This window comes from Bufo gargarizans, chromosome 6 (assembly GCF_014858855.1).
Source record: "Bufo gargarizans isolate SCDJY-AF-19 chromosome 6, ASM1485885v1, whole genome shotgun sequence".
Classification (NCBI taxonomy): Eukaryota; Metazoa; Chordata; class Amphibia; order Anura; family Bufonidae; genus Bufo; species Bufo gargarizans.
The window spans coordinates 286,767,861-286,795,464 of record NC_058085.1 but is presented as its reverse complement, the minus strand read 5'-3'; the positions used below and the strand labels follow the sequence as shown (position 1 = coordinate 286,795,464).

General features: G+C 47.1%; 2 protein-coding genes across 10 annotated transcripts in view; both read left to right on the top strand.

The window, feature by feature from the left end:
* The first annotated feature begins 14,585 nt into the window (after nucleotides 1-14,585).
* Nucleotides 14,586-16,991, top strand: LOC122941849. The gene is made up of 2 exons (XM_044299314.1): nucleotides 14,586-16,102; nucleotides 16,438-16,991. Exons 1-2 carry the CDS (start codon nucleotides 15,292-15,294, stop codon nucleotides 16,452-16,454), a joined length of 828 nt encoding a protein of 275 aa, XP_044155249.1. The 5' UTR covers nucleotides 14,586-15,291; the 3' UTR covers nucleotides 16,455-16,991.
* A 9,045-nt stretch (nucleotides 16,992-26,036) lies between these two features.
* The window catches only part of DIDO1 (death inducer-obliterator 1), a 61,110-nt gene continuing 59,542 nt past the window's right edge, over nucleotides 26,037-27,604 (top strand). For 3 of the 9 annotated variants that reach the window (XM_044299792.1, XM_044299789.1, XM_044299785.1), the window contains exon 1: nucleotides 26,037-26,143. The gene's annotated coding sequence lies outside the window, so the exon portion shown is untranslated. Of the gene's footprint in view, nucleotides 26,223-27,604 lie in introns of all 9 variants that reach the window. The other 6 variants (XM_044299788.1, XM_044299787.1, XM_044299783.1 and 3 more) reach the window with 3 other exon arrangements.

Genomic DNA, 27,604 nt, shown 5'->3' with positions numbered 1-27,604 from the left:
CGAGGTATTCATAAGTCTCATCACTTCCCATATTTGGTCAACCAGGTAGTCTGTTGCTACTACCAGATGATCCCACATCTGCGCTATCATGGGATATATGAAGATGGAACTAACAGTTTTGTTGGTAATGCTCATCTCTACTACATGTGGCTTGCCATTTGGTCTGGGTGTGTTATCTTTGGCCCTACGATACAAGGTGTGTTTAGGTCCTGCATTTATGTCAATTTCAGAGTGTGGTACTATAAAGGTGGCAGGAGTAAGCCTGGCGATGGTGTACAGTCCTGTGACATTCTCGGATAACCATTTGTACTCTTTGTGTCCACAAACTAAGTATATGTCGTCTGGAACTGCTACTGCTGTGCCATTAAATAATCGGGTAATTAATTTGGCTAATTGTATCCCTTTCGTCAACTCCTATCCTTTTGACTGACTTTCGGTGTCGTTAGCTAATATACCTGTCCGGAGAGCCTGTACAGTACGGTTGTTACAGGGCAGATCCTTTCCGTTCTCAGCATCTACACCAATACACTGTACGTGGCTGTCTGTTTTTGAATCATTGCAACCTGAGTGTATGTGTGGACTAAATGTCATACCTTTGGTTTGTACTTGGAGACAATAACAGTGTGTCCAGCTAGGAAAACATGTGACATTAGCCCAGTGTCCCATTCATCACCCAGTGGTGTGAACACTGCTGATATGCCCACTGTCAAAGTCATGCTCAGTATGTGAATCCTCGTGGCTTATTGTTCCAGGGTCGTCGGGACAGCCTTTACTCTTTTACAATGTGAGGCGTGGATCCAGGTAAGCCTCCCTTCGAGTTTCACAGAGGTCGGGGTAGTCAGCAACACCTGGTAAGGCCCCTTGTATCATGGTTCGAGGGTGTTTCTAACGTGTTTCTTTACCACCACCCACTCTCCAGGTTTGAGATTGTGAATTCCCTCTAGGGAGTCAGGATCTGGAATGGAAGAGAAAACTTGTGCACATATGTTAGACAATTGTTTACTCAGGGCAATCACATATTTAGCAACAGATTCATAATGCATTTGCAATTGCTGTGGGAAGTACTGTCCCATCCTAGGCCGTGTCCTAAACAAAATTTGGTGTGGAGGCCTAGGGGTGTGTCTAACTGAAAATAGTGCTATTGGCAGGCATTGTACCCAACTGAGCCCTGTCTCCCCAGTCATTTTCAGCATCTTGGACTTCAGTACCCCGTTCAGTCGTTTGACTTTGTCGCCGCTTTGGGGTCTGTAGGGTGTGTGATAGGCTAAGTGTGACCCTACCATCTTCCAGACTTCTTGGGTTAATCTAGCAGTGAATGCTGGGCCCTGATCACTCTCAATGACCTCAGGTACTCCGAACCTACAGACAAGCTCCTGCATCCGTTTTTTTTTTTGCAGTAGTGGTTGCTGTCTGGTTTCGGACGGGGTAGGCTTCTGGCCACCCAGAGAACAAGTCTACCACTACTAGCACATATTGAAACCCTTGGCACATTGGCATCTGGATGTGGTCAATTTGAATCCGTTGAAACGGGTACTGGGCTTTGGGGAGACATTTGGTTGGTGTAGGCTCAGGTCTTCCCGGGTTGCACTGCACACAGATGAGGCAAGACTGAGTATGCCTCACCAGGACAGGGGTTATCCCTGGGGCCATTGTCTATTAGTTCTTTCATGATGGTCTTAGATTGGTGGGTGGGCCCATGAGCTATTGAAGCTATCAGAGGATAGAGAGCTTTGGGCAGAGATGCTCTCCCTCCTTGGGTCCACAGTCCAGATTCTTTCTCTTCTTGGGCTGACTCTTTTAGCCAATCCAATTTTTCTTGTGGCGTGGCCTGTTTCTGTATTTGTTTCAGGAGGTCCCATGTGATTTTCTTCTTGTTCCAGGTATTCCTGTGTTATCATAATCTGGTCTGACTGGACTCTTTCCTCTTTCACTGCTGCTTCCTTGGCTGCTTGATCAGCTAGGGCCTTTCCTCTGGCTTCAGAGGTGTCAGCTAGAGTGTGCCTGTAGATCAATAAAATCTTCAGAATCTCCAGTATACTCCCCCCTTGGAAGAGGAAGGAGTGCAGCAGGATGGAGGATGTGGCACCTCTGAATGGTGACATTATCTGGCAGAAGCAAACTACACGGAAGCCGGAGGTGGCGCTGTGCAGTGAGGTGTTTAGGTTGAGTCTGCTGGAGGATGGCAGAAATGTCATGGGGAGCCAGAATAGTGAGGGGATGACCCAGCACAACGTCAGATGTGACGTTTAGAAGAGAGTTGGCAGCATGGATAGCTCTGACACAGGAAGGGGCTTCTCTGGCTACTGGGTCCAGTCTCTTTGTATGGTAGGACTCTGGGGTCCTTCAGGGTCACAGTGACTGGTGGGACATTGAGGTATCCAATATCCTGGGGTCCTCTGGCCCAGAGAGTATTGGGGATGAGGTGCAAAATGGTTTGCAGCGAATCCCCTTGCTTATATAAATCAGTGCAGAATTTTATTGTCAGACATCCGGCAGCCGTGGGTGTCACATAATTTGAGTGAAAACCACAAAGACCAAGAAGCGAGACAGTTTCTTATCAGAAAGAGGAGCTTAAAGTAACACAGCAGAAACTAACATTTCTGTGAAAAGAAAAAAGGTGGGGGTCAACTGATCCCCCGCAGCTGTCCTGCAATGTGGAATGATCTGCTAATTTAGCTTTTGTCCATTTCTGTAGTTGTTCTATAAAGAATTCTCCAGACTCATGATCCCGGGGGTCAAAGTTAGCACCTTTAATGGGATGTGGATTTGATCCATTATCAGTGTGGAGTATTCACCTGTCTTGTTTTCCACTATACTTTGCAGGTCCGACCATGTGCACCCATAGGTTTGATGCACTTGGGACAGTTTCCTGAAAAAGGGCATGGGATGGGTCTCGGGGTCAGGCAGTAAATTCACTATGGTGAATAACTGTTGTGGGGTGAAAGACACATATTTTGGTGGCCCCTGTGGCCGGTTAAGTGCTAGGGCTTCTTTCAGTGTCTCAAGGTTTCCCTGCTCAATTTTTTGCAAGTTCTTTTGTAACTCTGTAATCTGACCCTGCAGTATTTGATCTTGTGAACGTCGTGATGGGCGCACGGTCATGGGTACAGTCCACTGTGGTGCCAGGGGTAAAGTTGGCGGATCCCCGTAGTCTGTCGGGGTACCCCGCGAAGGAGTCTGCATATTACCCGGTGCATTTTGTATGCCCATTGTGGATTCTGCAGCACCGTCTGCATCCCCCTGTTCTGCTTCATCAGGTTTCCCCCTTACCATTATAGGAGTATGGGTGGCAGGTGAGTGGGGTAGCATGAATGTACCGTCCGGGTTAACCATGGGGTACAAGGTAGTAGGAAGGGGCAAGGGTGACATAGGAGTGACGGGGGGTCCGGACCGAATGATATTAAAGGTCCGTTCATGGGCGTTGCCTGGGGTCAAGATGGCGCTGTAGCTAACACGGGAAGTGATGGGACGTGCCGGGGAGTAGTTACCAAGGTGTGGTTTTGTGGGTGGGGAACCCCACAGGGAAGGCACGTATCACGGGAGGAGGGATTCTGTTGACCACATGTTTTGCAGGTCCACCCACCTGCTCTCTTCCCGGCGCCATTATAGGGTGGTGGCAATTCATGTATCAATGCAACACCAGGCTTACAGAAATATCTCTGTCTTTTCTCATCAAAATTTAGTTCCCCCCCGGTCTGTTCAAATTCTTTACTACAGTCCAACCACACACGGACCATGTCTGTCAATTTATCATCTTCTAACTTCCCTCTCTTCTCGTTTAACAACACTTGCCAGGTAGCACTACATAGGATGCCTCCTTTACAGACACCTTTAACTCTTCTCCAACTTACTTAATCATTTTATGAAACGTTTGCCTCTCCTGTCCGCCACGTACTGTTCAGGTGAACAGTAACCCTTCGGGACACTTTCCTCATTTCCCATTATCTCTCGTACCTACTGAAGCCGCCTAAAGACCTCCTGTATAGAGTAATCACTGGACGCGAAGACCTTTGAGTCCCGGTCAGCACACTCTGGGCTACCGCGAACCGCTCTCCACCCATCTGTGATCGTCCCCTTTATGGAGATTCGAGTCAGACACCGGGCTGAACTCCGATACAGGCACACAGGAGAACTCCGTGTCTCAGTCAATGATACTTGTCAACAGGGTCTTCACAACTTATAGGCACAACACAGTACATCAAGACTTTAAGAAAACATATGGGGTTCTTACTTTCATGCCCTCGAGGACGTCCCAGACTGCTTCCGCACCCCTCCCTCAGACGAACACCAAGAGGCTACACCAGGGGACACTTTATAGGCAAGATGACTCAATTTTCCTACCTCATATCACGGGTTGCGATCCCGGTGTCCGTTAGTGCGCCTCTCCTCGTCTGGTCTCTGGGGGTACGGGAACAGAGAGTCCAATCCTCGAGCCCCATGTTGGGTGCCAAAATTGTTCTGGTTCTGACAAAGCTGCCAGTTCAGTTGATGTACTGCTCCAAATTAAGATACGTGCACGGAGAGATCAGACAGACAACTCACTACATGGAGTTAATCAGTATCTCTGGTTTATTTCTGAAACAACAGACAATACATAGTTTTCACGAGAGGAGGGAGTGAGAGGGGGGTGAAAGATAAAGTATATATTTTCTATTGGCTATGAACTCTCTACTTTTCTGTAACCTTGACGGCCAGAGGAAATTCCTCCTCACTCCCCCCCCTTGTTCCTGGGTGAAACCGTTACTACTTTCTTTGTTTGTAACTGCTTGCTTGAGCTGAACGGAAACCACAAAGAAACACATGATAAAAACACAAAGTAAGATTCTAGTTTATAGGTGTCGGCTGAATGCCTGGCCGCCATCTTAGCTCAACAAGCAAGTATCCATTTTGTATCAATAGTCCATAACAAGACCAGGGCCGGCTTCAGGTTCATGTGGGCCCTTGGGCGATAAAGTGCCAGTGGGCCCCCTTGTGGCATTTTGCATGGCGCTTACAGCAATGAAACTGCATGTATTATAGATGAAATACCTTACACAGAGCATCCTACAGAGTGGATATAGGAGAATCAGTCCTTATGTGCCTACTTTTATTTTCTACCCAGTGTTTCAGTCCCTCAAGTCTACTCACAGATATGTGCCCCCTCACAATAGATATGCCAAGATATGCCCCCCTCACAGTAGGTATGCCAAGATATGTGCCCCCCTCACAGTAGGTATGCCCAGATATGTGCCCCTCTCACAGTAGATATCCCAAAATATGTGCCACCTCACAGTAGATATGCCAAGATGTGTGCCCCCTTCACAGTAGATATGCCAAGATATGTGCCCTCTTACGGTGGATATGCCAAGATATGTGCCCAGTGCCCCCTTCACAGCGGTTATGCCAAGATGTGCCCCTTCAGTAAAGTGAAAAAAATAAAAAATAAATCTCTTAGCCTCAATCACCTGGCTCTTCCCATGATCTGCGCTCCCCATTAGCAGCAGCAAGACACTGTTCCCAGCCTGCCCCGCTCCGCCTCCTACACGGATAAGCAGGACGCTGTGTGAGGACATCGTGCTGCTGCGGAGCGCTGGCGGCTCAATTGTGGAGCAGGGAGCAAATAGTTCCCTGCTTCAGTGGCGTGGCTACGGTGTTTGGAACCCGGGGTGGGGCCCCCCCAAAATTGTCACCCTTCACAGTAGTATTGCCCTCATTGTACAACCTTCACAGTAGTTTTGTACAGATGTGTGCCCTCTCACAGTAGTTATGTCCTCTCTGTGCCCCTTTCACATTAATAATCACCATTGTGCCCCCTTCACAGTAATAATGCCCACTGTGCCCCCTTCACAGTAATAATGCCCTCTGGCTCTGTGTCTCCTCCATAGTAGAAATGCCCATTGTGCCCCCTTCACATTAGTAATGCCCTCTGTGCCCCCTCCATAGTAATAAAGTCCTTTGTGCCCCCTCCATAGTAATAAAGTCCTCTGTGCCCCCTCCATAGTAATAAAGTCCTCTGTGACCCCCTCTGTATTAAAATAAATAAAACACAGTAACTACTCACCTTGTCCCGTTCCTGAAGCTTACAGTTCTCTCTTCCCTGCAGGCACAGATCGCTCTGCAGCGCTGTGTGGGGGGAGCCTATGCAGATTACCGGGCTGCAGACTCTGCCCACACAGGCCGGCAGCGCAATCCGTGCCTGCAGGCTGAATGGTGGAGCAGGGAGAAGTCTTCCTGCTTCACTATTCAGAGTGAAGCTGGCTTGAAGGAGGAGAGCAGGGAGCTTGAGCGATGAGTGACAGGACCCAGCTCCATGCGCTCCAGCAATGAGCGCTACCATCAGTATTGATGGAAGCGCTCATTGCTTTTGGCTTCTGGCAGCTGTGCTGTGGGCCCCGTCACTTGCCCGGGTATGCCGGGTGCTGACGCCGGCCCTGCACACAACCGTATTTTTGGTCTGTGTTCAATCTGCATTTTTTCCAGAGAAAACATGGACTCATTCATTTCTATGAGGCCGCAAAAAAAAAATGGACAGCACGCTGATGTCTTCCGTGTGCTGCCCACTTCTAAAATGATAGAACCTTGTCATGCTGGTAGAGGTGTGGCAGGATGCCATATTGCGTGTTAGGAGCGGTTTACATCACATTCTTTATAATCACCCACGCACCAGGAAAGTCTATGGACACCTGCATGGCATACATCACCTATAGGTTCACATGTGAAAAAGCTGTATACTGACATTCCCTCTACGAGGCTGCAGTTGGCTTCTTATTCGTCAGTTTCTTATTTTACAATCATTTCTATTTTTTTTTTTATTGAATTTTGAGGAGACCTTATCGCCAGTAATAAAAAAAAGTTGCAGTGGGCTGTCCTGAAGGGAGATCAGTTGAAAGCAGCATTAAGATAGAAATGATGGGCACAAAAATGGGCATCAAAAAGTGGAATTTAAAGAGTCCCTTTGTATACATTGTACTTATCTGCTCGCCATCACCCGCCTCACTCCGGATACCTGCATGGCCACCGCTGCATCTCACCATTGCTTGGATCAAAACATCCGGCAACTGGGGGAGCAGCAAATAGCAGGCCGCGACGGGGACGAGCCTCCCTAGCATTGCGGGTGACCCCTTTTAATAAACTCGGGCCAGTGATCTTGCACTGCCAACATACAGAAGTTGGTATTTTGTGCCCACTTTGATACCCATCATTTCTAATTTAATGCCTCTTTCAACTGATTTCCCTTTAGAACGTAATTAAAGGGGTTCTGCAGTTTGTTTAAACTGATGATCTATCCTCTGGATAGATCGTCAGCATCTGATCAGCGGGGGTCCGACGCCCGGGACCCCCGCCGATCAGCTGTTTGAGAGGGCAGCAGCGCCGTGGCCTTCTCACTGTATACCGCAGGCCGAGTGACGTCATGACTAGTATCAATGGCCTGGGCGCGGCTAAGCTCTGTTCACTTGAATGGAGCTTAGCCCTGTCCAGGCCAGTTGATACTAGTCGTGACGTCACTGAGCCTGCGGTAAACAGCGAGAAAGCTGCGCCGCTACTGGAGTCGCCGCTGCCTTCCCAAACAGCTGATTGGCGGGGGTCCCGGGTATCGGACCCCCGCCAATCAGATGCTGATGATCTATCGAGAGGATAGATCATCAGTTTAAACAAACTGCAGAAACCCTTTAATTAAAAATACACCAAAAATACAGATGTGAATAAGAAACTGAGGAATAAGGAAGCAATTTCAGCCTTGCATTTCCTGGTGTTAGGGCTCATGCACATGTGCCACCCGTTACGTGCATGTAAGGACCGCAAGCTGCGCACTTTAATGCACGGGCACGGTCTGTGTGGCTGGCGCAGACCCACTCAACTTGACAAGTTCTATTATTTTGCGGTGCGGAGAAACGGACAGAAAACCCACAGAAGCACTCTGTACTGCTTCCATGGGGTTCCGTGACTCCGTTCTGAACCACACTTTCTGGGTTCCGGACACATTCAAGTGAATGGGTCCTCATCCGTGACGCGGTGCATAAATGGTCAATGCCGCGGTCCAGGCCAACAACATTCATGTGCATGAGCCCTAATGGGAGGAATCCTGGTAAGCTGAGCAGTTCTCCCCAGGGTAGATGCTAGAGTGGAGTTGTTAGAACGAGGTCTGTGACGTCACTGGTCACATGCTCCTTCATGGTCACATGGTCAAGTGTGGGAAGTGCTTATAAACCCAGACTGCAGGAGCTTGTGAAGGAGGAGGAGCTGTGTGTGCCTGGATGTGCTGCAGAGCTAGAGTCCATAGGAGCGCATACATGAGGAGGCAGGTTACAGATCTGTGAAGGGAGGGGGTATGTGGTGTATTCTGGGGACATGGGGGGGCATGTGGTGTATTCTGGTGACATGGGGTGGGGGGGTTTAATCTGAGAGGGGGGCATGTGGTGTATTCTGGGGGGGTTAATCTGTGAGGGGGGCATGTGGTGTATTCTGGGGGGGTTAATCTGTGAGGGGGACATGGGGGGGGTTAATCTGTGAGGGGGGCATGTGGTGTATTCTGGGGACATGGGGGGTTAATCTGTGAGGGGGGCATGTGGTGTATTCTGGGGGGGTTAACCTGTGAGGGGGACATGGGGGGGGGTTAATCTGTGAGGGGGGCATGTGGTGTATTCTGGGGACAAGGGGGGGGGGGGGGTTAATCTGTGAGGGGGGCATGTGGTGTATTCTGGGGGGGTTAACCTGTGAGGGGGACATGGGGGGGGTTAATCTGTGAGGGGGGCATGTGGTGTATTCTGGGGACAAGGGGGGGGGGTTAATCTGTGAGGGGGGCATGTGGTGTATTCTGGCGCCATGTGGGTGTAGGTCTGTGGGGGGGGGTTAATCTGTGAGGGGGGCATGTGGTGTATTCTGGCGCCATGTGGGTGTAGGCCTGTGGGGGGGGGTTAATCTGTGAGGGGGGCATGTGGTGTATTCTGGCGCCATGTGGGTGTAGGCCTGTGGGGGGGGGGGGTTAATCTGTGAGGGGGGCATGTGGTGTATTCTGGTGCCATGTGGGTGTAGATCTGAGGGGGGCATGTGGTGTATTCTGGTGCCATGTGGGTGTAGGTCTGTGGGGGGGTTAATCTGTGAGGGGGGCATGTGGTGTATTCTGGCGCCATGTGGGTGTAGGTCTGTGGGGGGGGTTAATCTGTGAGGGGGGCATGTGGTGTATTCTGGTGCCATGTGGGTGTAGGTCTGTGGGGGGGGGGGGGTAATCTGTGAGGGGGGGGGGCATGTGGGTGTATTCTGGGGACATGAGGGTGCAGATCTATGGGGGGGGGGCGCATGTAGTGTATTCTGGGGCCATGTGGGTGTAGGTCTGTTATGGGGGGGCATGTGGTGTATTCTGTTACCATGAGGGTGCAGATCGATGAGGGGGCCATGTGGTGTATTCTGGGGTCATTAGGGTGAAGATCTATGGGGAGTCAATCTGTGAGGGGGGGGGGGCATGTGGTGTATTCTGGCGCCATGTGGGTGTAGGTCTGTGAGGGGGGGTTAATCTGTGAGGGGGGGGCATGTGGGTGTATTCTGGGGACATGAGGGTGCAGATCTGTGAAGGGGGGTCATTAGGGTGAAGATCTATGGGGGGTCAATCTGTGAGGGGGGGGCATGTGGTGTATTCTGGCGCCATGTGGGTGTAGGTCTGTGAGGGGGGGTTAATCTGTGAGGGGGGGGCATGTGGGTGTATTCTGGGGACATGAGGGTGCAGATCTGTGAAGGGGTTATGGGGGGGGGGGGTCAGTCCGTGAGGGGGGGCATGTGGTGTATTCTGGCGCCATGAGGGTGCAGATCTATGGGGGGGACATGTGGTGTATTCTGGGGTCATTAGGGTGAAGATTTACGGGGGGGGGGGATTATGGGGAGGTCAATCTGTGGGGGGGGGGCTTTATGGGGTGTATTGGAGAAGGGGCAGATCAGTAAGGGGGGGTGTAAGCCTCTGTGTATGGGGCTGGGTGTATCTTGTAGCCGGTGTTGTCGGGCATATTCATATCTGCACATTAAGGTCTGACAATATTAGAACCAAAATGGAGATTCACATTACCTTTAAGAGGCCAAAAACTCTGCTGGAATAAGCCAGAGAAGGAATGGTCACTGGCATACAATGTATATTGTTTTAAAAGTTATTGCCAACAGATGTGGTGTCTTAGAGATTGTAATGGGTCTCACATGAACTGTCTTAACTACCGGGGTCATGAGAGGTTATTGCTTAAAAACACTGGTTTCTCTAAACATATCAGTCTGAGGAACAATGGGTGTTATATAGCTTCATGATCTAATAAGAGACATCCATAAAACACATCTGGTGTGGAATGGGTATCTTTTCGTATATATATATATATATATATATATTCCTGTGTGCATTTATTTAGCGTTTGAACTTGTTAATGATTCATATATAATAAGCAATATTAATGTATTATAACCGATTAATAATGTATCTTTTTGTATTGTATCTCACTGAGAGAATATAGAGAGCTAAGTTGTATGTTCTTAAAAGAAGGATCTATTCAGAGGAACTGATGGTATTTCAAACATCATTACTCGAATAGCTGTGACAATTAGGTGTATACAAACCAGGGCAAAAACTAGAAGTTTATGGTTCTCTTATCTGACCATAAATAAGATGGTCTGTTGACTGTCAAAATGGATCCGTGATGTCTGGGAAAGTGATCCTAAAGTGTCAGAGAGAATGCCTCCTAATTGATTTAAGTTGGGAGAGACCAAAGGTTAAGAGGTGTAATAAAGCCGGATATATATGTTAATTCTAAAAATTACTATATGATACAACAGTGCCATCAAGTGGTAGATGGGCAGAAAGAATGTCAATTAAATGACATCATCCCCATGATTACCATACGTAACACCCACCTTATCTAATTGGAAATCCCTAATCCAAGAGGGGATGGGCATAGATAAGGATGAGGATATCTAAGGCAGTTTTTGAAGATGCAGAAAAAACTAAGATCACTTGAAAAATCACTTGAGACAAAGAGGACTGGAGCCAAACATCACTTGGAACTTCTTCAGGGAGAACACTTGGGAATTGATACATCAGCATCACTTCACACATCAGGAACATACCACAGGACGGGATAGATCTGAATCTTGGAAAGCTGGGTCCCTTCTAAAAGCTCTTTATCCCAAAGCCAGGGGTAATGTATGATCTATTTTACTTGCAGTAATTATAAATCGCTCCAATTGGCATATAGTTGAGACCCCATTATTAGTGGGTCTATAGTGTTAAAACAATAATTTTATGGAAAATTTTAATGAACGTGCACATCATTAGAATTTCTGTAATATTGCTATCAGAGTGGAATCTCTGATCGGATTTTATTATCCGTAGTTAGGTCAACGGGCGTATTTATAAGATGTCTCTTACTGCCATATTCTCTGATTGAGCATAAGGGCTTTTCCACAGATTCATTTCTATTGTTTTTTTTGTTGTTGTTGTTACATTATAATATTTTGATTACCAGTATATTAATCGGTAATAATTTGATAAAAGGAAGTAGTATTATATTATACTTAAGTCAGCCTGTAAATGGTGGAGCACCATCTTATGGTCAATTTTGATATTATCTTTGTATTCATTTGTATGCCATGTTTTCTGCTTGTATTTATAATAAATTATATTTTGTATAATTAATTGCACCCTGTTTCATTAGCTGCACAAATTAATTTTAGATCTCATCAATAAAAGAACTGGCGTTTATATGTCCGCCAATTAAATTTTTCAATTTTTATTTTTTTTATTTTTCATAAAAATATCAAATCATATTTTTATGGTTTCATATCTTATGTAAAATAAATACCCGACAGTGTGTGTTAACGTTGATGTGTATTCACCCAATCGATTTTGTTCCTGAGAGCAGACTGGCCGAGCAGAGGGGTTGCCATCCAGCAGAGCCAGAGGAGACAGCACACAGTGCCCACCGCTGTACAGTCTGATAGCAGGGAGGATGCTGTATGCAGCACTACACACTATATATAAGGGGTTGTTGTGTCGCTGCTTGTCATGTCTAGGTGGCAGTCAGTGAACAGAATCTGTCCTAAAGACACAGTATGATTGTGTCAGAAGAGCTGAAGTCCCGTGTAGGGCTGCAACGATTAATCGATTATAACGACGAATCCAGTTATCGAATAATCGTCCGATTCGTTGCTATGCGGGCGGTTTACTTTAACTACCTCCGGACCGCCTAACGCACGGATGCGTCCGGAAGGTGGTCGATCTACTCCTCCTGGACGCATCCGTGCGTCATCTCGCGATAGCCGAGATTTCCTGTGAACGCGCGCACACAGGAACGGAAGGTAAGCGAGTGGATCTCCAGCCTGCCAGCGGCGATCGCTCGCTGGCAGGCTGGAGATGTGATTTTTTTTTTTAACCCCCAACAGGTATATTAGACGCTGTTTTGATAACAGCGTCTAATATACCTGCTACCTGGTCCTCTGGTGGTCCCTTTTGTTTGGATCGACCACCAGAGGACACGGGCAGCTCTGTAAAGTACCACAAAACACTACACTACACCCCCCCCCCCCCTGTCACTTATTAACCCTTTATGAACCACTGATCACCCCATATAGACTCCCTGATCACCCCCCTGTCATTGAACACCCCCCTGTAAGGCTCCATTCAGAGGTCCGTATGATTTTTACAGATCCACGGATACATGGATCGGATCCGCAAAACACATGCGGACGTCTGAATGGAGCCTTACAGGGGGGTGATCAATGACAAGGGGGTGATCACGCATGTAGACTTCCTGATCACTTCCCTGTCATTGATCACCCCCCTGTCATTGATCACCCCCCCCCCCGTAAGGCTCCATTCAGACGTCCGTATGATTTTTACGGATCCACAGATACATGGATCGGATCCGCAAAACACATGCGGACGTCTGAATGGAGCCTTACAGGGGGGTGATCAATGACAAGGGGGTGATCACGCATATAGACTTCCTGATCACTTCCCTGTCATTGATCACCCCCCCGTAAGGCTCCATTCAGACGTCCGTATGATTTTTACGGATCCACTGATACATGGATCGGATCCGCAAAACACATACGGACGTCTGAATGGAGCCTTACAGGGGGGTGATCACCCATATAGACTCCCTGATCACCCCCCTGTCATTGATCACCCCCCTGTAAGGCTCCATTCAGACGTCCGTATGCGTTTTGCGGATCCGATCCATGTATCCGTGGATCCGTAAAAAATCATACGGACGTCTGAATGGAGCCTTACAGGGGTGTGATCAATGACAGGGGGGTGATCACCCCATATAGACTCCCTGATCACCCCCCTGTCATTGATCACCCCCCTGTCATTGATCACCCCCTGTAAGGCTCCATTCAGACCTTTTTTTTGGGCCCAAGTTAGCGGAAATTTTTTGTTTTTTTGTTTTTTCTTACTAAGTCTCATATTCCACTAACTTGTGTCAAAAAATAAAATCTCACATGAACTCAGCATACCCCTCACGGAATCCAAATGCGTAAACATTTTTAGACATTTATATTCCAGACTTCTTCTCACGCTTTAGGGCCCTAAAATGCCAGGGCAGTATAAATACCCCACATGTGACCCCATTTCGGAAAGAAGACACCCCAAGGTATTCAGTGAGGGGCATATTGAGTCCATGAAAGATTTAAATTTTTGTCCCAAGTTAGCGGAAAGGGAGACTTTGTGAGAAAATACAAAAAAAATCAATTTCCGCTAACTTGTGCCAAAAAAAAAAAAATCTAGGAACTCGCCATGCCCCTCACGGAATACCTTGGGGTGTCTTCTTTCCAAAGTGGGGTCACATGTGGGGTATTTATACAGCCCTGGCATGTTAGGGGCCCGAAAGCGTGAGAAGAAGTCTGGTATCCAAATGTCTAAAAATGCCCTCCTAAAAGGAATTTGGGCCGCTTTGCGCATCTAGGCTGCAAAAAAGTGTCACACATGTGGTATCGCCGTACTCAGGAGAAGTTGGGGAATGTGTTTTGGGGTGTCATTTTACATATACCCATGCTGGGTGAGAAAAATATCTTGGTCAAATGCCAACTTTGTATAAAAAAATGGGAAAAGTTGTCTTTTGCCAAGATATTTATCTCACCCAGCATGGGAATATGTAAAATGACACCCCAAAACACATTCCCCAACTTCTCCTGAGTACGGCGATACCAGATGTGTCACACTTTATTGCAGCCAAGGTGGGCAAAGGGGCACACATTCCAAAGAGCACCTTTCGGATTTCGAAGGCCATTTTTTACACATTTTGATTGCAAAGTTCTTCTCACACATTTGGGCCCCTAAATTGCCAGGGCAGTATAACTACGCCACAAGTGACCCCATTTTGGAAAGAAGACACCCCAAGGTATTCCGTGAGGGGCACGGCGAGTTCCTAGAATTTTTTATTTTTTGTCGCAAGTTAGTGGAATATGAGACTTTGTAAGGAAAAAATAAATAAATAAATCATCATTTTCCAGGACGTCCCTCCATGACAGTACCCACTGGAGGATGTCCTATTGGATCTCTGTAGGGACAGGAAGCGTGAGAGGTTAAAAGGCCCCTCCCCTACCCTCCCACCAGTGTTCTTCCTGTCCCTACAGGGATAGGAGGCAGTGAGTGGATCCCTGCTAAATGTAGGGAGCGAACACTAGGCCGAGGCTGGTCGGGGGGCTCTTGCCTCTCCTCTTCAGCCTCCGTGGGGCCTAAAAGCCAGCACCCCTCTGGGAAGGGGTCCCCTAGCTTGTCCGGTACCTTTTTTTCCTGAGCAGGCCGCAGGTACCTGGACGCTGAGCGGCTTCTCCGACGGAGCTCTGCGCTCAGCAGCGGCTCCGCCCTCCTCTATGACGCGATCGGCGTCACTTCCTGTGCGACCCGGAAGTGACGCGTCCAAGATGGCGGCGCGCATACATGCTGGAGGCCTCGATTTGGGGCCTCGCATGTGGGGTTGATTTTTCTATGGAAGAGTCCCCCAGAAGAGGAGGCGGTCCCGGCGGCGATGAGGGGAGGGCCTGTAAGGTAGGAACCTTATTTAAATGCTATGATGTGTGCTTATGTGGCGGTTGCATCATGGAGGCCCAAGGTGTGAGCAAGCTAGATGCGGTTGCTGACCCCCTCGTCCAGGGTAATGTAAGTAGTATCCGGCTGGCAGGTGTATAGTTCCCCCTAGGCTGGTTCTTATATCTCCTTCTCCCCCTATTAAGGTGGAAAAGGAGGCGGGACATAGACCGCATGGAGACACTAAGAAAAAAGCTAAGAAGTGTGCGACATGCACAAAAAAGCTGTCTGAATCGTATAGAAAGGCCCTCTGCATGGATTGCTTAGCAAGAATCCTGAAGGAAGAACAACCATCCTTTCTGGAAGAGCTGAGAACCATCGTCAGGGAGGAAGTACAGGCGGCCGGAATGAATCAGCCCCCTTCTCTTCCAGTTCCCGCTTCCCCTCCGTCCAAGCGTACCAGGGTACACTTAGTATCGGATTCAGAGGAAGAAACCGGGTACCCTTCAGACGATCTGGAGGATCAGATCCCCCCGTCGGTGTCAGAGGAGCCTAGGAAATACCTGTTTTCCTCGGATCAGCTGGACTCGCTCCTTACTGCAGTAAGGCAGACCATGGCAGTGGAGGAGGAGGAGCCGAAACGTTCTATACAGGACGAGATGTTCGGCGGATTAAGGGCCAGGAAAAGAAAGATTTTCCCGGTGAATTCTTACCTTCAAGATCTGATCAAAGAGGAATGGGAAGAAGGTGACAAAAAACTCTATATTCCCAGAGAATTCAAGAGCAGACTGGCCTTCAATCCAGAGGAGACTAAACTTTGGGATGAAATTCCAAAAGTCGACATCCAGGTGGCCAAGGTGGTGAAGAAGACATCTATTCCATTCGAGGATTCTTCACAATTAAAAGATCCCATGGACCGGAAAATGGATGGACTCCTGAAGAAGGCCTGGGAATCCTCAGCGGCCACTATTAATGCTAACATTTCAGCAACCTCAGTGGCTCGAGCAATGTGCTTATGGCTGGAGCAACTGGAGGAGCATCTCAAGATAAAGACCTCCAGGGAGGAAATTCTTGAGTCCTTACCCTTATTAAAATTTGCTGCATCCTTCATGGCGGACGCCTCAGCAGAGTCCATTCGTTTCGCTGCCAGGAACGACGCTCTTACGAACACCGCAAGACGGGCCCTCTGGCTCAAATCCTGGACGGGAGACATTGCCTCTAAAAACAAATTATGCGCAATTCCCTTCACCGGAACATACCTTTTCGGCCAGGTCCTCGATTCCATTCTGGAAAGCGCAGCCGATAAAAAGAAAGGGTTTCCAGAGGAAAAAGCAAAAAAACCTGTGCAGCCCTTTCGTAAGACCTCCAAACAGTATACACCCTCAGAGAGAGGGAAAGGTAAAACAGGTAGATGGAGCTACCCTAAAGGAGGGAGAGGTAGGGGTTTCCTCTTCAATCCCAGCTCAGGCCCAAATAAGCAATGACATCAGGCCAGTAGGGGGCAGGCTCCGCTTATTTTGGGAATCCTGGACTCGGATTACCCAAAACCAGTGGATCCTAAAGACCATCCGAGAAGGGGTAAAATTAGATTTCCGTGGTCCTCCCCCGGAAAGATTCCTGGTTACAAAAGTCCATTCAGTGAGTCAGCAGAATCAATTAGGTCTGGACGTGCAGAAACTACTAAAATTAAATGCTATCGTCCAGGTTCCGGAAAATCAGAAATTTCTAGGTCACTACTCAAGTCTCTTTCTAATAAAGAAACCAGACGGATCCTTCAGGACAATTATCAATTTGAAGTCCCTGAACAAATCAATAACCTATCAAAAATTCAAGATGGAATCCATAAAGTCGGCAATTCCATTGATTTCAGAGGGAGACCTCCTATGCACCTTGGACCTGAAGGATGCGTATTACCACATCCCGATTCACCCCCTACACCAGAAATATCTCAGGTTTGCAGTCATTCAGGAGGGGACGGTTCTTCATTATCAATTCCAGTGTCTCCCCTTTGGAATCTCTTCAGCCCCTCGAATCCTTCTATAATCATCACCACGGATGCAAGCCAGTGGGGTTGGGGGGCCCATCTGGAAGCACATGTCTTCCAGGGCAAATGGTCCACCCTGGACAGCCGCAGATCATCAAACTACAGGGAGCTGAAGGCGGTATGGAAGACACTAACGTCAGCCGAATATATTCTCTCCAACCACCACATCAGAGTGCTGTCAGACAACATAACCACCGTATGTTACCTGAAGCGTCAGGGGGGTACCAGGAACCCTCTACTTCTGGAGTTATCCGAAAAAATATTTCACTGGGCAGAGAGGAAAGTCCTCTCTGTGACAGCGGTCCACTTAAAGGGGGCAGAGAACTCCGCGGCAGATTTTCTGAGCAGACACTGTCTAGATGCAGGCGAATGGTGTCTAAACCGAGAAGTTTTCCTTCAAATATGCCATCAATGGGGGTTCCCACAGATAGACCTATTTGCCTCCAGAAGGAACACCCAGGTAGATCAATTCTTCTCCCTGAACCCCAGAGACAATCCGAGGGGTGTAGACGCCTTATCCCAGAAATGGGACATGGAATTAGCTTATGCCTTTCCTCCGTTTCCTTTAATTCCGCTGGTCCTGAAAAAACTAAAGGCTTGCTCAGCGACCCTTATCCTGATCGCCCCAGCCTGGCCAAAGAGAGCCTGGTTTCCGCTCCTGACGGACTTACTCCTAGAAGACCCAATAACCCTTCCAGCGAGGAAGGACCTTCTCGTTCAGGGGCCCCTGGAACACCCGAATCTCGAGAAGTTAATGCTAACAGCCTGGATCCTGAAAGGCAGATCCTGAGAAGAAAAGGCCTTTCGGATAAGGTAATCTCAACCTTACAGCAGAGCCGAAAACCGGTAACCTCTGCCATATACTTAAAGATATGGAAAAGGTTTTTATCATGGCTCGCAGGCACTCATCCAGGAATCTCGGCCCCATCTATAGGCTGCATTCTGGACTTTTTACAGGCAGGGTTCGACCTGGGCCTAAAGCCCAGTACCCTTAAGGTCCAGATTTCGGCTTTGAGTAGTTTTCTTGACACCCCTCTGGCCGACCACAGGTGGATTAGGAGGTTTGTTAAATCGATTTCCAGGTTAAGACCCACTGTTAGACAGACGGTTCCCCCATGGGACTTGAATGTAGTCCTAGAGAGTCTTTGTAGGTCCCCCTTTGAACCTATTGACCAATTATCAGATAAAATGCTTTCCCTTAAAGCAGTCTTCTTACTAGCTATTACCACAGCTCGTAGAATTGGGGAGATTCAGGCCCTCCATCAGAGAACCATTCTTGAGAATTCTGGATGACAGAGTCATTCTGAAATTAGACCCATCTTTCTTGCCAAAAGTGGTATCACCGTTTCACAGAGAGCAGGAAATAATTCTTCCCTCCTTTTGTACCTCCCCTAAGAATGCGAAAGAAGAAAAGTTCCATTGCCTCGACGTAAGAAGAACCATTCTCGCTTACCTCCAAAGGACGGAGCCGTGGAGAAGATCACAGAACCTCTTTGTTTCCTTTGGGGGAAAGAACAGAGGCAACAAGGCCTCGAAACAAACTCTAGCCCGCTGGATCAGAGACTTGATTCGAGAGACTTACTCACAGAAAGGACTTCCTTGTCCGTTCCCCTTAAGAGCCCACTCCACCAGAGCAGTCGCATCATCGTGGGCAGAGAAAGCAGATGCTTCTGTAGAGCAGATTTGCAAGGCCGCAACCTGGTCCAGTTTCTCTACATTCATTAAGCACTATAGATTAGATTCCCTGGCCAACCAGGATCTGGCATTTGGTCGCAAGGTCCTTCAGGCTGTGGTCCCCCCCTAGTGGTTGAGCTGGTAGTTCTCCAGTGGGTACTGTCATGGAGGGACGTCCTGGAAACGAAGGTTTAGTCTTACCGGTAAACGGTTTTCCAGGAGTCCGACATGACAGTACCCGTTATTTTCCCCCCCATAATTCTTTTCGGTTATTGCCAGGATCCTTAAAATTATCTTTCCGATGTGTGTCTAACATGGAAGTTTAATAAATACGTTGGATCCTATCTGGTGTAGTAATTGGAAAGAACACTGGTGGGAGGGTAGGGGAGGGGCCTTTTAACCTCTCACGCTTCCTGTCCCTACAGAGATCCAATAGGACATCCTCCAGTGGGTACTGTCATGTCGGACTCCTGGAAAACCGTTTACCGGTAAGACTAAACCTTTGTTTCCGCTAACTTGTGACAAAAAATAAAAAGTTCTATGAACTCACTATGCCCATCAGCGAATACCTTAGGGTGTCTACTTTCCGAAATGGGGTCATTTGTGGGGTTTTTCTACTGTCTGGGCATTGTAGAACCTCAGGAAACATGACAGGTGCTCAGAAAGTCAGAGCTGCTTCAAAAAGCGGAAATTCACATTTTTGTACCATAGTTTGTAAACGCTATAACTTTTACCCAAACATTTTTTTTTTTTATCAGACATGTAGAACAATAAATTTAGCAAAAAATTTATATATGGATGTCGTTTTTTTTGCAAAATTTTACAGCTGAAAGTGAAAAATGTCATTTTTTTGCAAAAAAATCGTTAAATTTCGATTAATAACAAAAAAAGTAAAAATGTCAGCAGCAATAAAATACCACCAAATGAAAGCTCTATTAGTGAGAAGAAAAGGAGGTAAAATTCATTTGGGTGGTAAGTTGCATGACCGAGCAATAAACGGTGAAAGTAGTGTAGTGCAGAAGTGTAAAAAGTGGCCTGGTCATTAAGGGGGTTTTAGCTAGCGGGGCTGAAGTGGTTAAGTCACTGCATCTTTATTTTACCTTACAATGACGCTTCAGTAACGGGCAGAGCGGACGGCAGCGTAACGTCACCTACTCATGTGACGCGCCTGCTCCGCCTCCTTCATTCATAAAGTGGGCGGAGCAGGTGCATCTCGTGAGTGACGTTACGCCGCCGTCAGCTCTGCCTGTTACTGGAGCGTCACTGTAAGGTAAAATAAAGATGCAGTGATTAGTCTGCTGTGAGCAGCGGGGCTTTTGCTGTTATGGGGGGGGATCGGTCTATGGCACTATTATGGGGAGGGGGATCTGTGCACTGTTATGGGGAGGGGGATCTGGGCACAGGACCCCCTCTCCATAACAGCGCCGCCCACAATTTGTTTTAATATGGCCTTTGAACATAATTTTTCAAGTAAAATCATATAAACCTCTGTTTTGTAATTTTATTTTTTTTTTCCCCCCGATCGATTAAATTATCGACAACTAATTTATTATTCAAATAATCGTTAGCTGCAGCCCTAGACCCGTGTAAGCACCTCAGCTGGGATTCAAATTGGTGATGTCAGCTTAAAGGGCTTCTGTCACCCCACTAAAGTCATTATTATTTTTTTTTGGCTAGTTACATTCCTTATAGTGCGATATATGAGAATATAATGGTGTTACTTACTTTCATTCTGCCGTTTCTTATAAAAACTAAGTTTTATAATATGCAAATCAGGTCTCTACCAGCAAGTAGGGCGTCTACTTGCTGGTAGCCGCCGCAAAAAACCGCCCCCCTCGTCGTGTTGATTGACAGGGCCAGCCGCGATCTCCTCCTCCAGCCGGCCCTGTCAGCATTTTAAAAATCGTGTGCCTCTGTTCATTCGGCGCAGGCACTCTGAGATGAGGAGGCTCGTCTCCTCAGAACTCCCTCAGTGCGCCTGCGCCGATGACATCACCGAAAGAGAAGAAGTCATCGGCGCAGGTGACAGAAGCCCTTTAATGGCATAGCAGTGTTTCTATGGCGGTGCGGGTGCATTCCAGTGTGCCATTGGCACTTTACTTGTGTAATTCCACTGTATTTAGATGGCATAATGGCAGTGTGCTCATGTGCCTATACACCACAGCGTCTAAACTCCCGCCTTACAGCAGACACAGGCTAGCCCTAGTTTGGAAGCAGTGTCCTAAATATGCTGTCTTAATCCAGCCTTGCTTCTCTACCTTAGGGTGCCCATACTCTAGGCTTAGGGTGCCTGACCCCACTAAGCCACACCCTGATAATGTTAGGCAATACTCCCTCCGATTCCGCAGCCAATACAAAATAAACTTCATGTCGTCTGCTGTGGAGAGATGGGGACTCTCCCTGCACCGTGCTGCTGTATGAGAGGGAGCGGAGTCCATTCAGGCCCTGTGTCAGACTGAGGACAGGGAGCCTGAAACTGGACCTCTGGCCGCCCTACTTTACCTGCTGAAGTAGCAAACAGCCTAAAAGTGTATTACAGACTAGATAAGCGCACTGTGAATACAGTGACTGAACTTGGCCTACATGCACGTTTAAAAACGACATCCCTCATATTTCAGTCACTTCAGCTGTCTTGTGTATGGAGGCAGAGTTACCAGGAACAAGAGGCAAATAGACAATTTTATATACTTAAAGTGTCATTAACTTTATTTTGTATTTCTTGCAGGTAAACAAACTGATCAAATTGGTGAAAGTGGCATTACTTTTTTCATATGCAAGTCTGTATTTAATGTATAAAACTGTAAATGGTTCTGAAATGTTGGTAACAAACACTTTAATAACGGTTTCTCACTTTTTTTTCTCTTTGGTGTTGGGGCTGAAAATAGACAACCAAATTTTATTATTGGTCTCTCAGAACATGTCAACAATTTACATTAAGGTGCAGTGTTCTCAGACATACAGACACCCTGCAGTTATATCTATGCACACACAGGACAAAGGGTATTTATTGAAAAGTTTTTAAATAAAGCATATATTTAATAAATCAAGTATGTGACTTCAATTTGTGTGTGTGTGTGTGTGTGTGTGTATGTGTATATATATATATATATAATATAAAGGAATGGACATTAGACCAGTGGAAATCTGTGCTTTGGTCTGATGAGTCCAAATTTGAGATCTTTGGTTCCAACAACCGTGTCTTTGTGCGACGCAGAAAAGGTGAACGGATGGACTCTACATGCCTGGTTCCCACCGTGAAGCAAGGAGGAGGAGGTGTGATGGTGTGGGGGGGCTTTGCTGGTGACACTGTTGGGGATTTATTCAGAATTGAAGGCATACTGAACCAGCATGGCTACCACAGCATCTTGCAGCAGCATGCTATTCCATCCGGTTTGCGTTTAGTTGGACCATCATTTATTTTTCAACAGGACAATGACCCCAAACACACCTCCAGGCTGTGTAAGGGCTATTTGACCATGAAGGAGAGTGATGGGGTGCTGCGCCAGATGACTTGGCCTCCACAGTCACCGGACCTGAACCCAATCGAGATGGTTTGGGGTGAGCTGGACCGCAGAGTGAAGACAAAAGGGCCAACAAGTGCTAAGCATCTCTGGGAACTCCTTCAAGACTGTTGGAAGACCATTTCAGGTGACTACCTCTTGAAGGTCATCAAGAGTGTGCAAAGCAGTAATCAAAGCAAAAGGTGGCTACTTTGAAGAACCTAGAATATGACATATTTTCAGTTGTTTCACACTACCAACCTGACTCCCAGTCCAAAGAAATCCAGCCCATACAACTTTAACCAATCTCCAGCAAGCTATGCCTTACTGATGCAGTACTTTTCTGCATTTCAGCTACCTCACCCAGGGAGACTGAACCACCAGGTGAGATACACACCCCCAAGTTCACATCACCAAAACATATATATATATCAAATTGCAATAGGGCCCATACAGAACACCTACATATTCTTCTGCCCACTACATGGTAACCAGAGCTCTGAAAATTGGCAGGAATGGAGGGTGAGGTGGTAGAGGAGGCCAACTGCACACCCACCTCACACTACATTCGTATAACATTTTATGTGAAATCAAAGAAAATGGTGGGGGGTGAGGCTCTTTTCTATGGAAAGGTTTTTAATCAGTTTTTGATATCTGCAGCATGAAGACAAGCTTTGGATATCAAACACTCAGTGGCATCAGATTGCATAGAAAAAATATACAAGAAAATAATAAAGGTAAATTCTTAATAGTAAAACTATTTACTTAATTGAGAATGTAAGGTATTTAATAACATCAAGAACAGGAGAACCTCTTCCTAACAACTCCATTCTAGCATGCTCCACGCTGAACAGGCTAGAATACTGAAGACAGAAATCTAGTCTGCTCACTAACTATGAAGCAGGCTAGAATGGAGTTGTTAGGAGGCGGTTCTCCTGTTCTTGATATTAAATTCTTTACATTCTCAAGGAAACTTTTTTAGAACAATGATTCCAAGAGGAGGAACTCTTTCTAAAAACGCTACAGCTTATACTACTGGCTTCGGACCTCTACAGCTTATATTACTGATAATAGAGGAGGACCTCCTAACACAGGCATCCTCCAACTGCGGCCCTCCAGCTGTTGCAAAACTACAACTCCCAGCATGCCCGAACACCCTACAGGTATCAGCCTATAGCAGGGCATTATGGGAGGTGTAGTTTTACAACAGCTGGAGGGCCGCAGTTGGAGGATGCCTGTTCTAACACCTCTACAGCTTATATTACTGATAATAGAGAAAAGGACCTCCTGCTAACAACTCCATTCTAATATATTACTGACTACAAAGTGTGGACCTCCTCCTAACAACTGCATGTTAGGGACCATGCACACAGACGTGTGCCGTGTGCCTTTCGAGACATAGCGTTCATGAGCAGGCCATATGTCCCAGAGCAGCATCAATCATGTCCCATGATAATACGAGTCTGGGACAGTAGTCCCGCGGGTCGCTCGATGTGCACTGCATTATAGTAAACTATGAAGCTATGCGCTCTGGGACATATGCCCTGCTCACGGACTGTATATCTCAGATGGCATATGTTTATGTGCATGGACCCTTATTAGAATAGTTGGAGAAATAAGGTCCTCCTTCTGGAGCCAGTAATATGGTAGAATAGGAGCCAGTAGGATATGCTTTAGAGGTGTTAGAAGGAGGTCCTCCTCCTGGAGTCAGTAATCTAGCCTGTTCACTATAGAATCAGCTAGAATGGAGTTGTTAGAAGGAGGTCCTCCTCTATTATCATTGCTAGGAGCTGCAGAGGTGTTAGAAGGAGGTCCTCCTCTATTATCAATAATATAAGCTGCAGAGTTGTTAGAAGGAGGTCCTCCTCTATTATCAGTAATATAAGCTGTAGAGGTGTTAGAAGGAGGTCCTCCTCCTGGAGTCAGTAATCTAGCCCGTTCACTATAGAATCAGCTAGAATGGAGTTGTTAGAAGGAGGTCCTCCTCTATTATCATTGCTAGAAGCTGCAGAGGTGTTAGAAGGAGGTCCTCCTCTATTATCAATAATATAAGCTGCAGAGTTGTTAGGAGGTCCTCCTCTATTATCAGTAATATAAGCTGTAGAGGTGTTAGAAGGAGGTCCTCCTCCTGGAGCCAGTAATCTAGCCCGTTCACTATAGAATCAGCTAGAATGGAGTTGTTAGAAGGAGGTCCTCCTCTATTATCATTGCTAGAAGCTGCAGAGGTGTTAGAAGGAGGTCCTCCTCTATTATCAGTAATATAAGCTGCAGAGTTGTTAGAAGGAGGTCCTCCTCCTGGAGTCAGTAATCTAGTCCGTTCACTATAGAATCAGCTAGAATGGAGTTGTTAGAAGGAGGTCCTCCTCTATTATCATTGCTAGAAGCTGCAGAGTTGTTAGAAGGAGGTCCTCCTCTATTATCAGTAATATAAGCTGTAGAGGTGTTAGAAGGAGGTCCTCCTCCTGGAGCCAGTAATCTAGCCCGTTCACTATAGAATCAGCTAGAATGGAGTTGTTAGAAGGAGGTCCTCCTCTATTATCATTGCTAGAAGCTGCAGAGTTGTTAGAAGGAGGTCCTCCTCTATTATCAGTAATATAAGCTGTAGAGGTGTTAGAAGGAGGTCCTCCTCCTGGAGTCAGTAATCTAGTCCGTTCACTATAGAATCAGCTAGAATGGAGTTGTTAGAAGGAGGTCCTCCTCTATTATCATTGCTAGAAGCTGCAGAGGTGTTAGAAGGAGGCCCTCCTCTATTATCAGTGATATAAGCTGTAGAGATATTAGAAGAAGGTCCTCCTTCTGGAGTCAGTAACCTAGTCTTTTCTATACAGAGCAGGCTAGAATGGAGTGGGCAGAAGGAGGTCCTCCTGTATTTGCTGTGGCTTATTGAGTTAATATTGGTCCTCTCTGAGAAGTCCTTATTCTAGTCGGCTGTGGCAGATAAAACTGTGAAATTAAAATACATGAAGGGTGTGCTCAAGCGGTCGGCGTGGTTTTAGAAGTGGCATTTTGATTGACACTTGTGTGTTTTATTGGCAAAACCACACAGCCATTAATGAGAGTTTAAACAGAAAATGGCAGTGCTGTGTGAACACAACTGTAAAACTCTGAATTTGATCATGTCGGCTTAGAATTACATCATTGGTGTAGGAAATGATAAATGAGCCGGGCCACCCCTTCCCCGCCATTCCTCCTTATTTAGAACTGGTGTAAGTGACTTGGAAGGGGAAGAAGTCTTAGATTTTGCCGCAAATCACCTTTGCGAAAAAATCTGCACCAAAAATACACCAAAAGGTTGTATATATTTGAAAATAAATGACCCCTTAGTTCTATTTTTATGTATTTGTGAAAACAAGCAGAATTGAATTTTTTCTATTGCATCAATAAAAATATATATGAAAAAATGATATCGGAAATTCATAAATCTAGTAAAACAGTTTCCAGAATTAAGAATGCAAAGAATTTAATAAGTAACATGAAGAACAGGAGGACCTCCTCCTAACAACTCCATCCTAGCCTGCTTTATAGTGAACAGAATAGATTACTGACTCCAGGGGGAGGACCTCATTGTAACAACTCCATTCTAGTCTCAACCTTCTCCCCAGTGCTACCCATCTTTCCTAGATACGGATATCACTAGGCCTTTAGTTTGAACATATGACAGAATAGGATAACCGGTGATTTTATTATTATATGCGCAAAGACGTCCCTAAAAGCTCCCACTGGAGGACTTCTTCCGCGCATGCGTTTAATACATTGTCCGCCATTTGCCCTATACCTCTCAGCCTGTGTTACTAGCGCTCGGAGCGTTAACGCGCATGCGCATAGTCAGTCACCAGTAGGGGGAGCCCTTGCCACTTTCTCTTGCAGTCCGTGCAGTTGAGCCGCAGAGACCCCGCAGTTGAACGGCTAATGGCGGCGGTTGTCGTGTGAGACGATCTCCTTCGTGAGGTGAGCGGGCTTTATCCGGACCCGGGGCTGGAAGACGGAGGATTTTGGGACTTCCCCGGTAACGCGATAATATTTTCGGGTAATATTTTGTTTCCATGTTGTGGACCCTAGCAGTAAGCCGCGCCTAGGTATGAGGGACGTGGGGCGGGTAATGGCTGGGACAAAATGGAGGCCGTCGTCTGAGGCGCAGTCAGCAAGGCATCGAAGGGTGGTAGCTCGGCACTCTGGTGAGGTATGAGGGGGCATGAGGCGCGTGTTTGAGGGGGGCTCCGAAATTCTGTTTCGTGTGAAGGTTGTGGATGTGGCCCTGGAGGTCAGTGTGAGGTTTACTGACGGGGGCTGGATGTGGGGGACTTTTTTTTTTTGGCTGGGGTGGTATTGGGCATATTATAACCAGGACATCTGGAGGATTTGGGCTGTCTTGGCTCACGTGAGGTTGGAGAAGCTTGGAATATCTCTGGGTGGGCAGGAGGTGTATTAGGGTGTACTGGAGGCTTGAATAGGGGGCTTATTGGGTGCTAAGGGTCTGTGGTGGAGTTGAACATTTGCAGGTTCTGTGAAGGTAATGGAGACCGTTGCGTCCTGGACCCACCGACCGTGGGCTTAATAACTCAGTCACCAGGATCGTGTACGTCAGGCCTAATCCTGGTCCAAAGGTTTCCTACATGTGTAAGGCCTCGTGCACACCACTGTAGTTTTGGTCTGCATCTGATCCACATTTTTTTTGCGGATCAATTCATCTCAATGGGACCCCAAAACATGCGGACAGCACACCGCGTGCTGTCCGCATCCGTACGTCCGTTGCGCGGCCCTGCAAGAAAATACGAAACTTATCCTATCACGGAAGCGGTCGCGTGCAGTAGTCTTTAGGCTAAAGTTACTCGGGCATAATGCGGACATGTTTACCATCCTGTTTATTACAACCCAACCGCGGGCGTCAAGGTATAGAATCGGCCGGCGTCTCAGAATCCATAAATCAGGGCTTTATTTAAGAAAATCCACTCATAAAAGTGGTGGCTAAAAGATTCAAGTAATGCCTAAGGCCTACGCGTTTTAGACAGCCTCAGTGTCCTTACTCAAGGCAGCGCCACGCTGCCATATGAGGGACAAGTCCAATCGCTTGTTATGTAGGGATTTTCTTGAATAATGCCCTGATTTATTAATTCTGAGACGCCCGCCGATTTGGTTTTACATGTTTCCAAGCGGCGTCTGAGCAGAACAGATTCTGGGAGCACGAGGAAGGGTGAGCTGGCTCCAAACTTATGTAAAGGCATTGTTCACCTTCAGGGGCCTGTTGGCTGGACCTGCGAAGGGAAGCGTACTTACCTGCTACCCATTGCCAGGTTCTAGCTTCTTCAGTCCACCGCATTCGTGTCCCATTCGTCACCATCTGGTTTGATGGCGGTCGCGTGTCCTGCTGCAGCAGCGATGGGTCGTATCACCTTAAGGAGCTGAAACCTG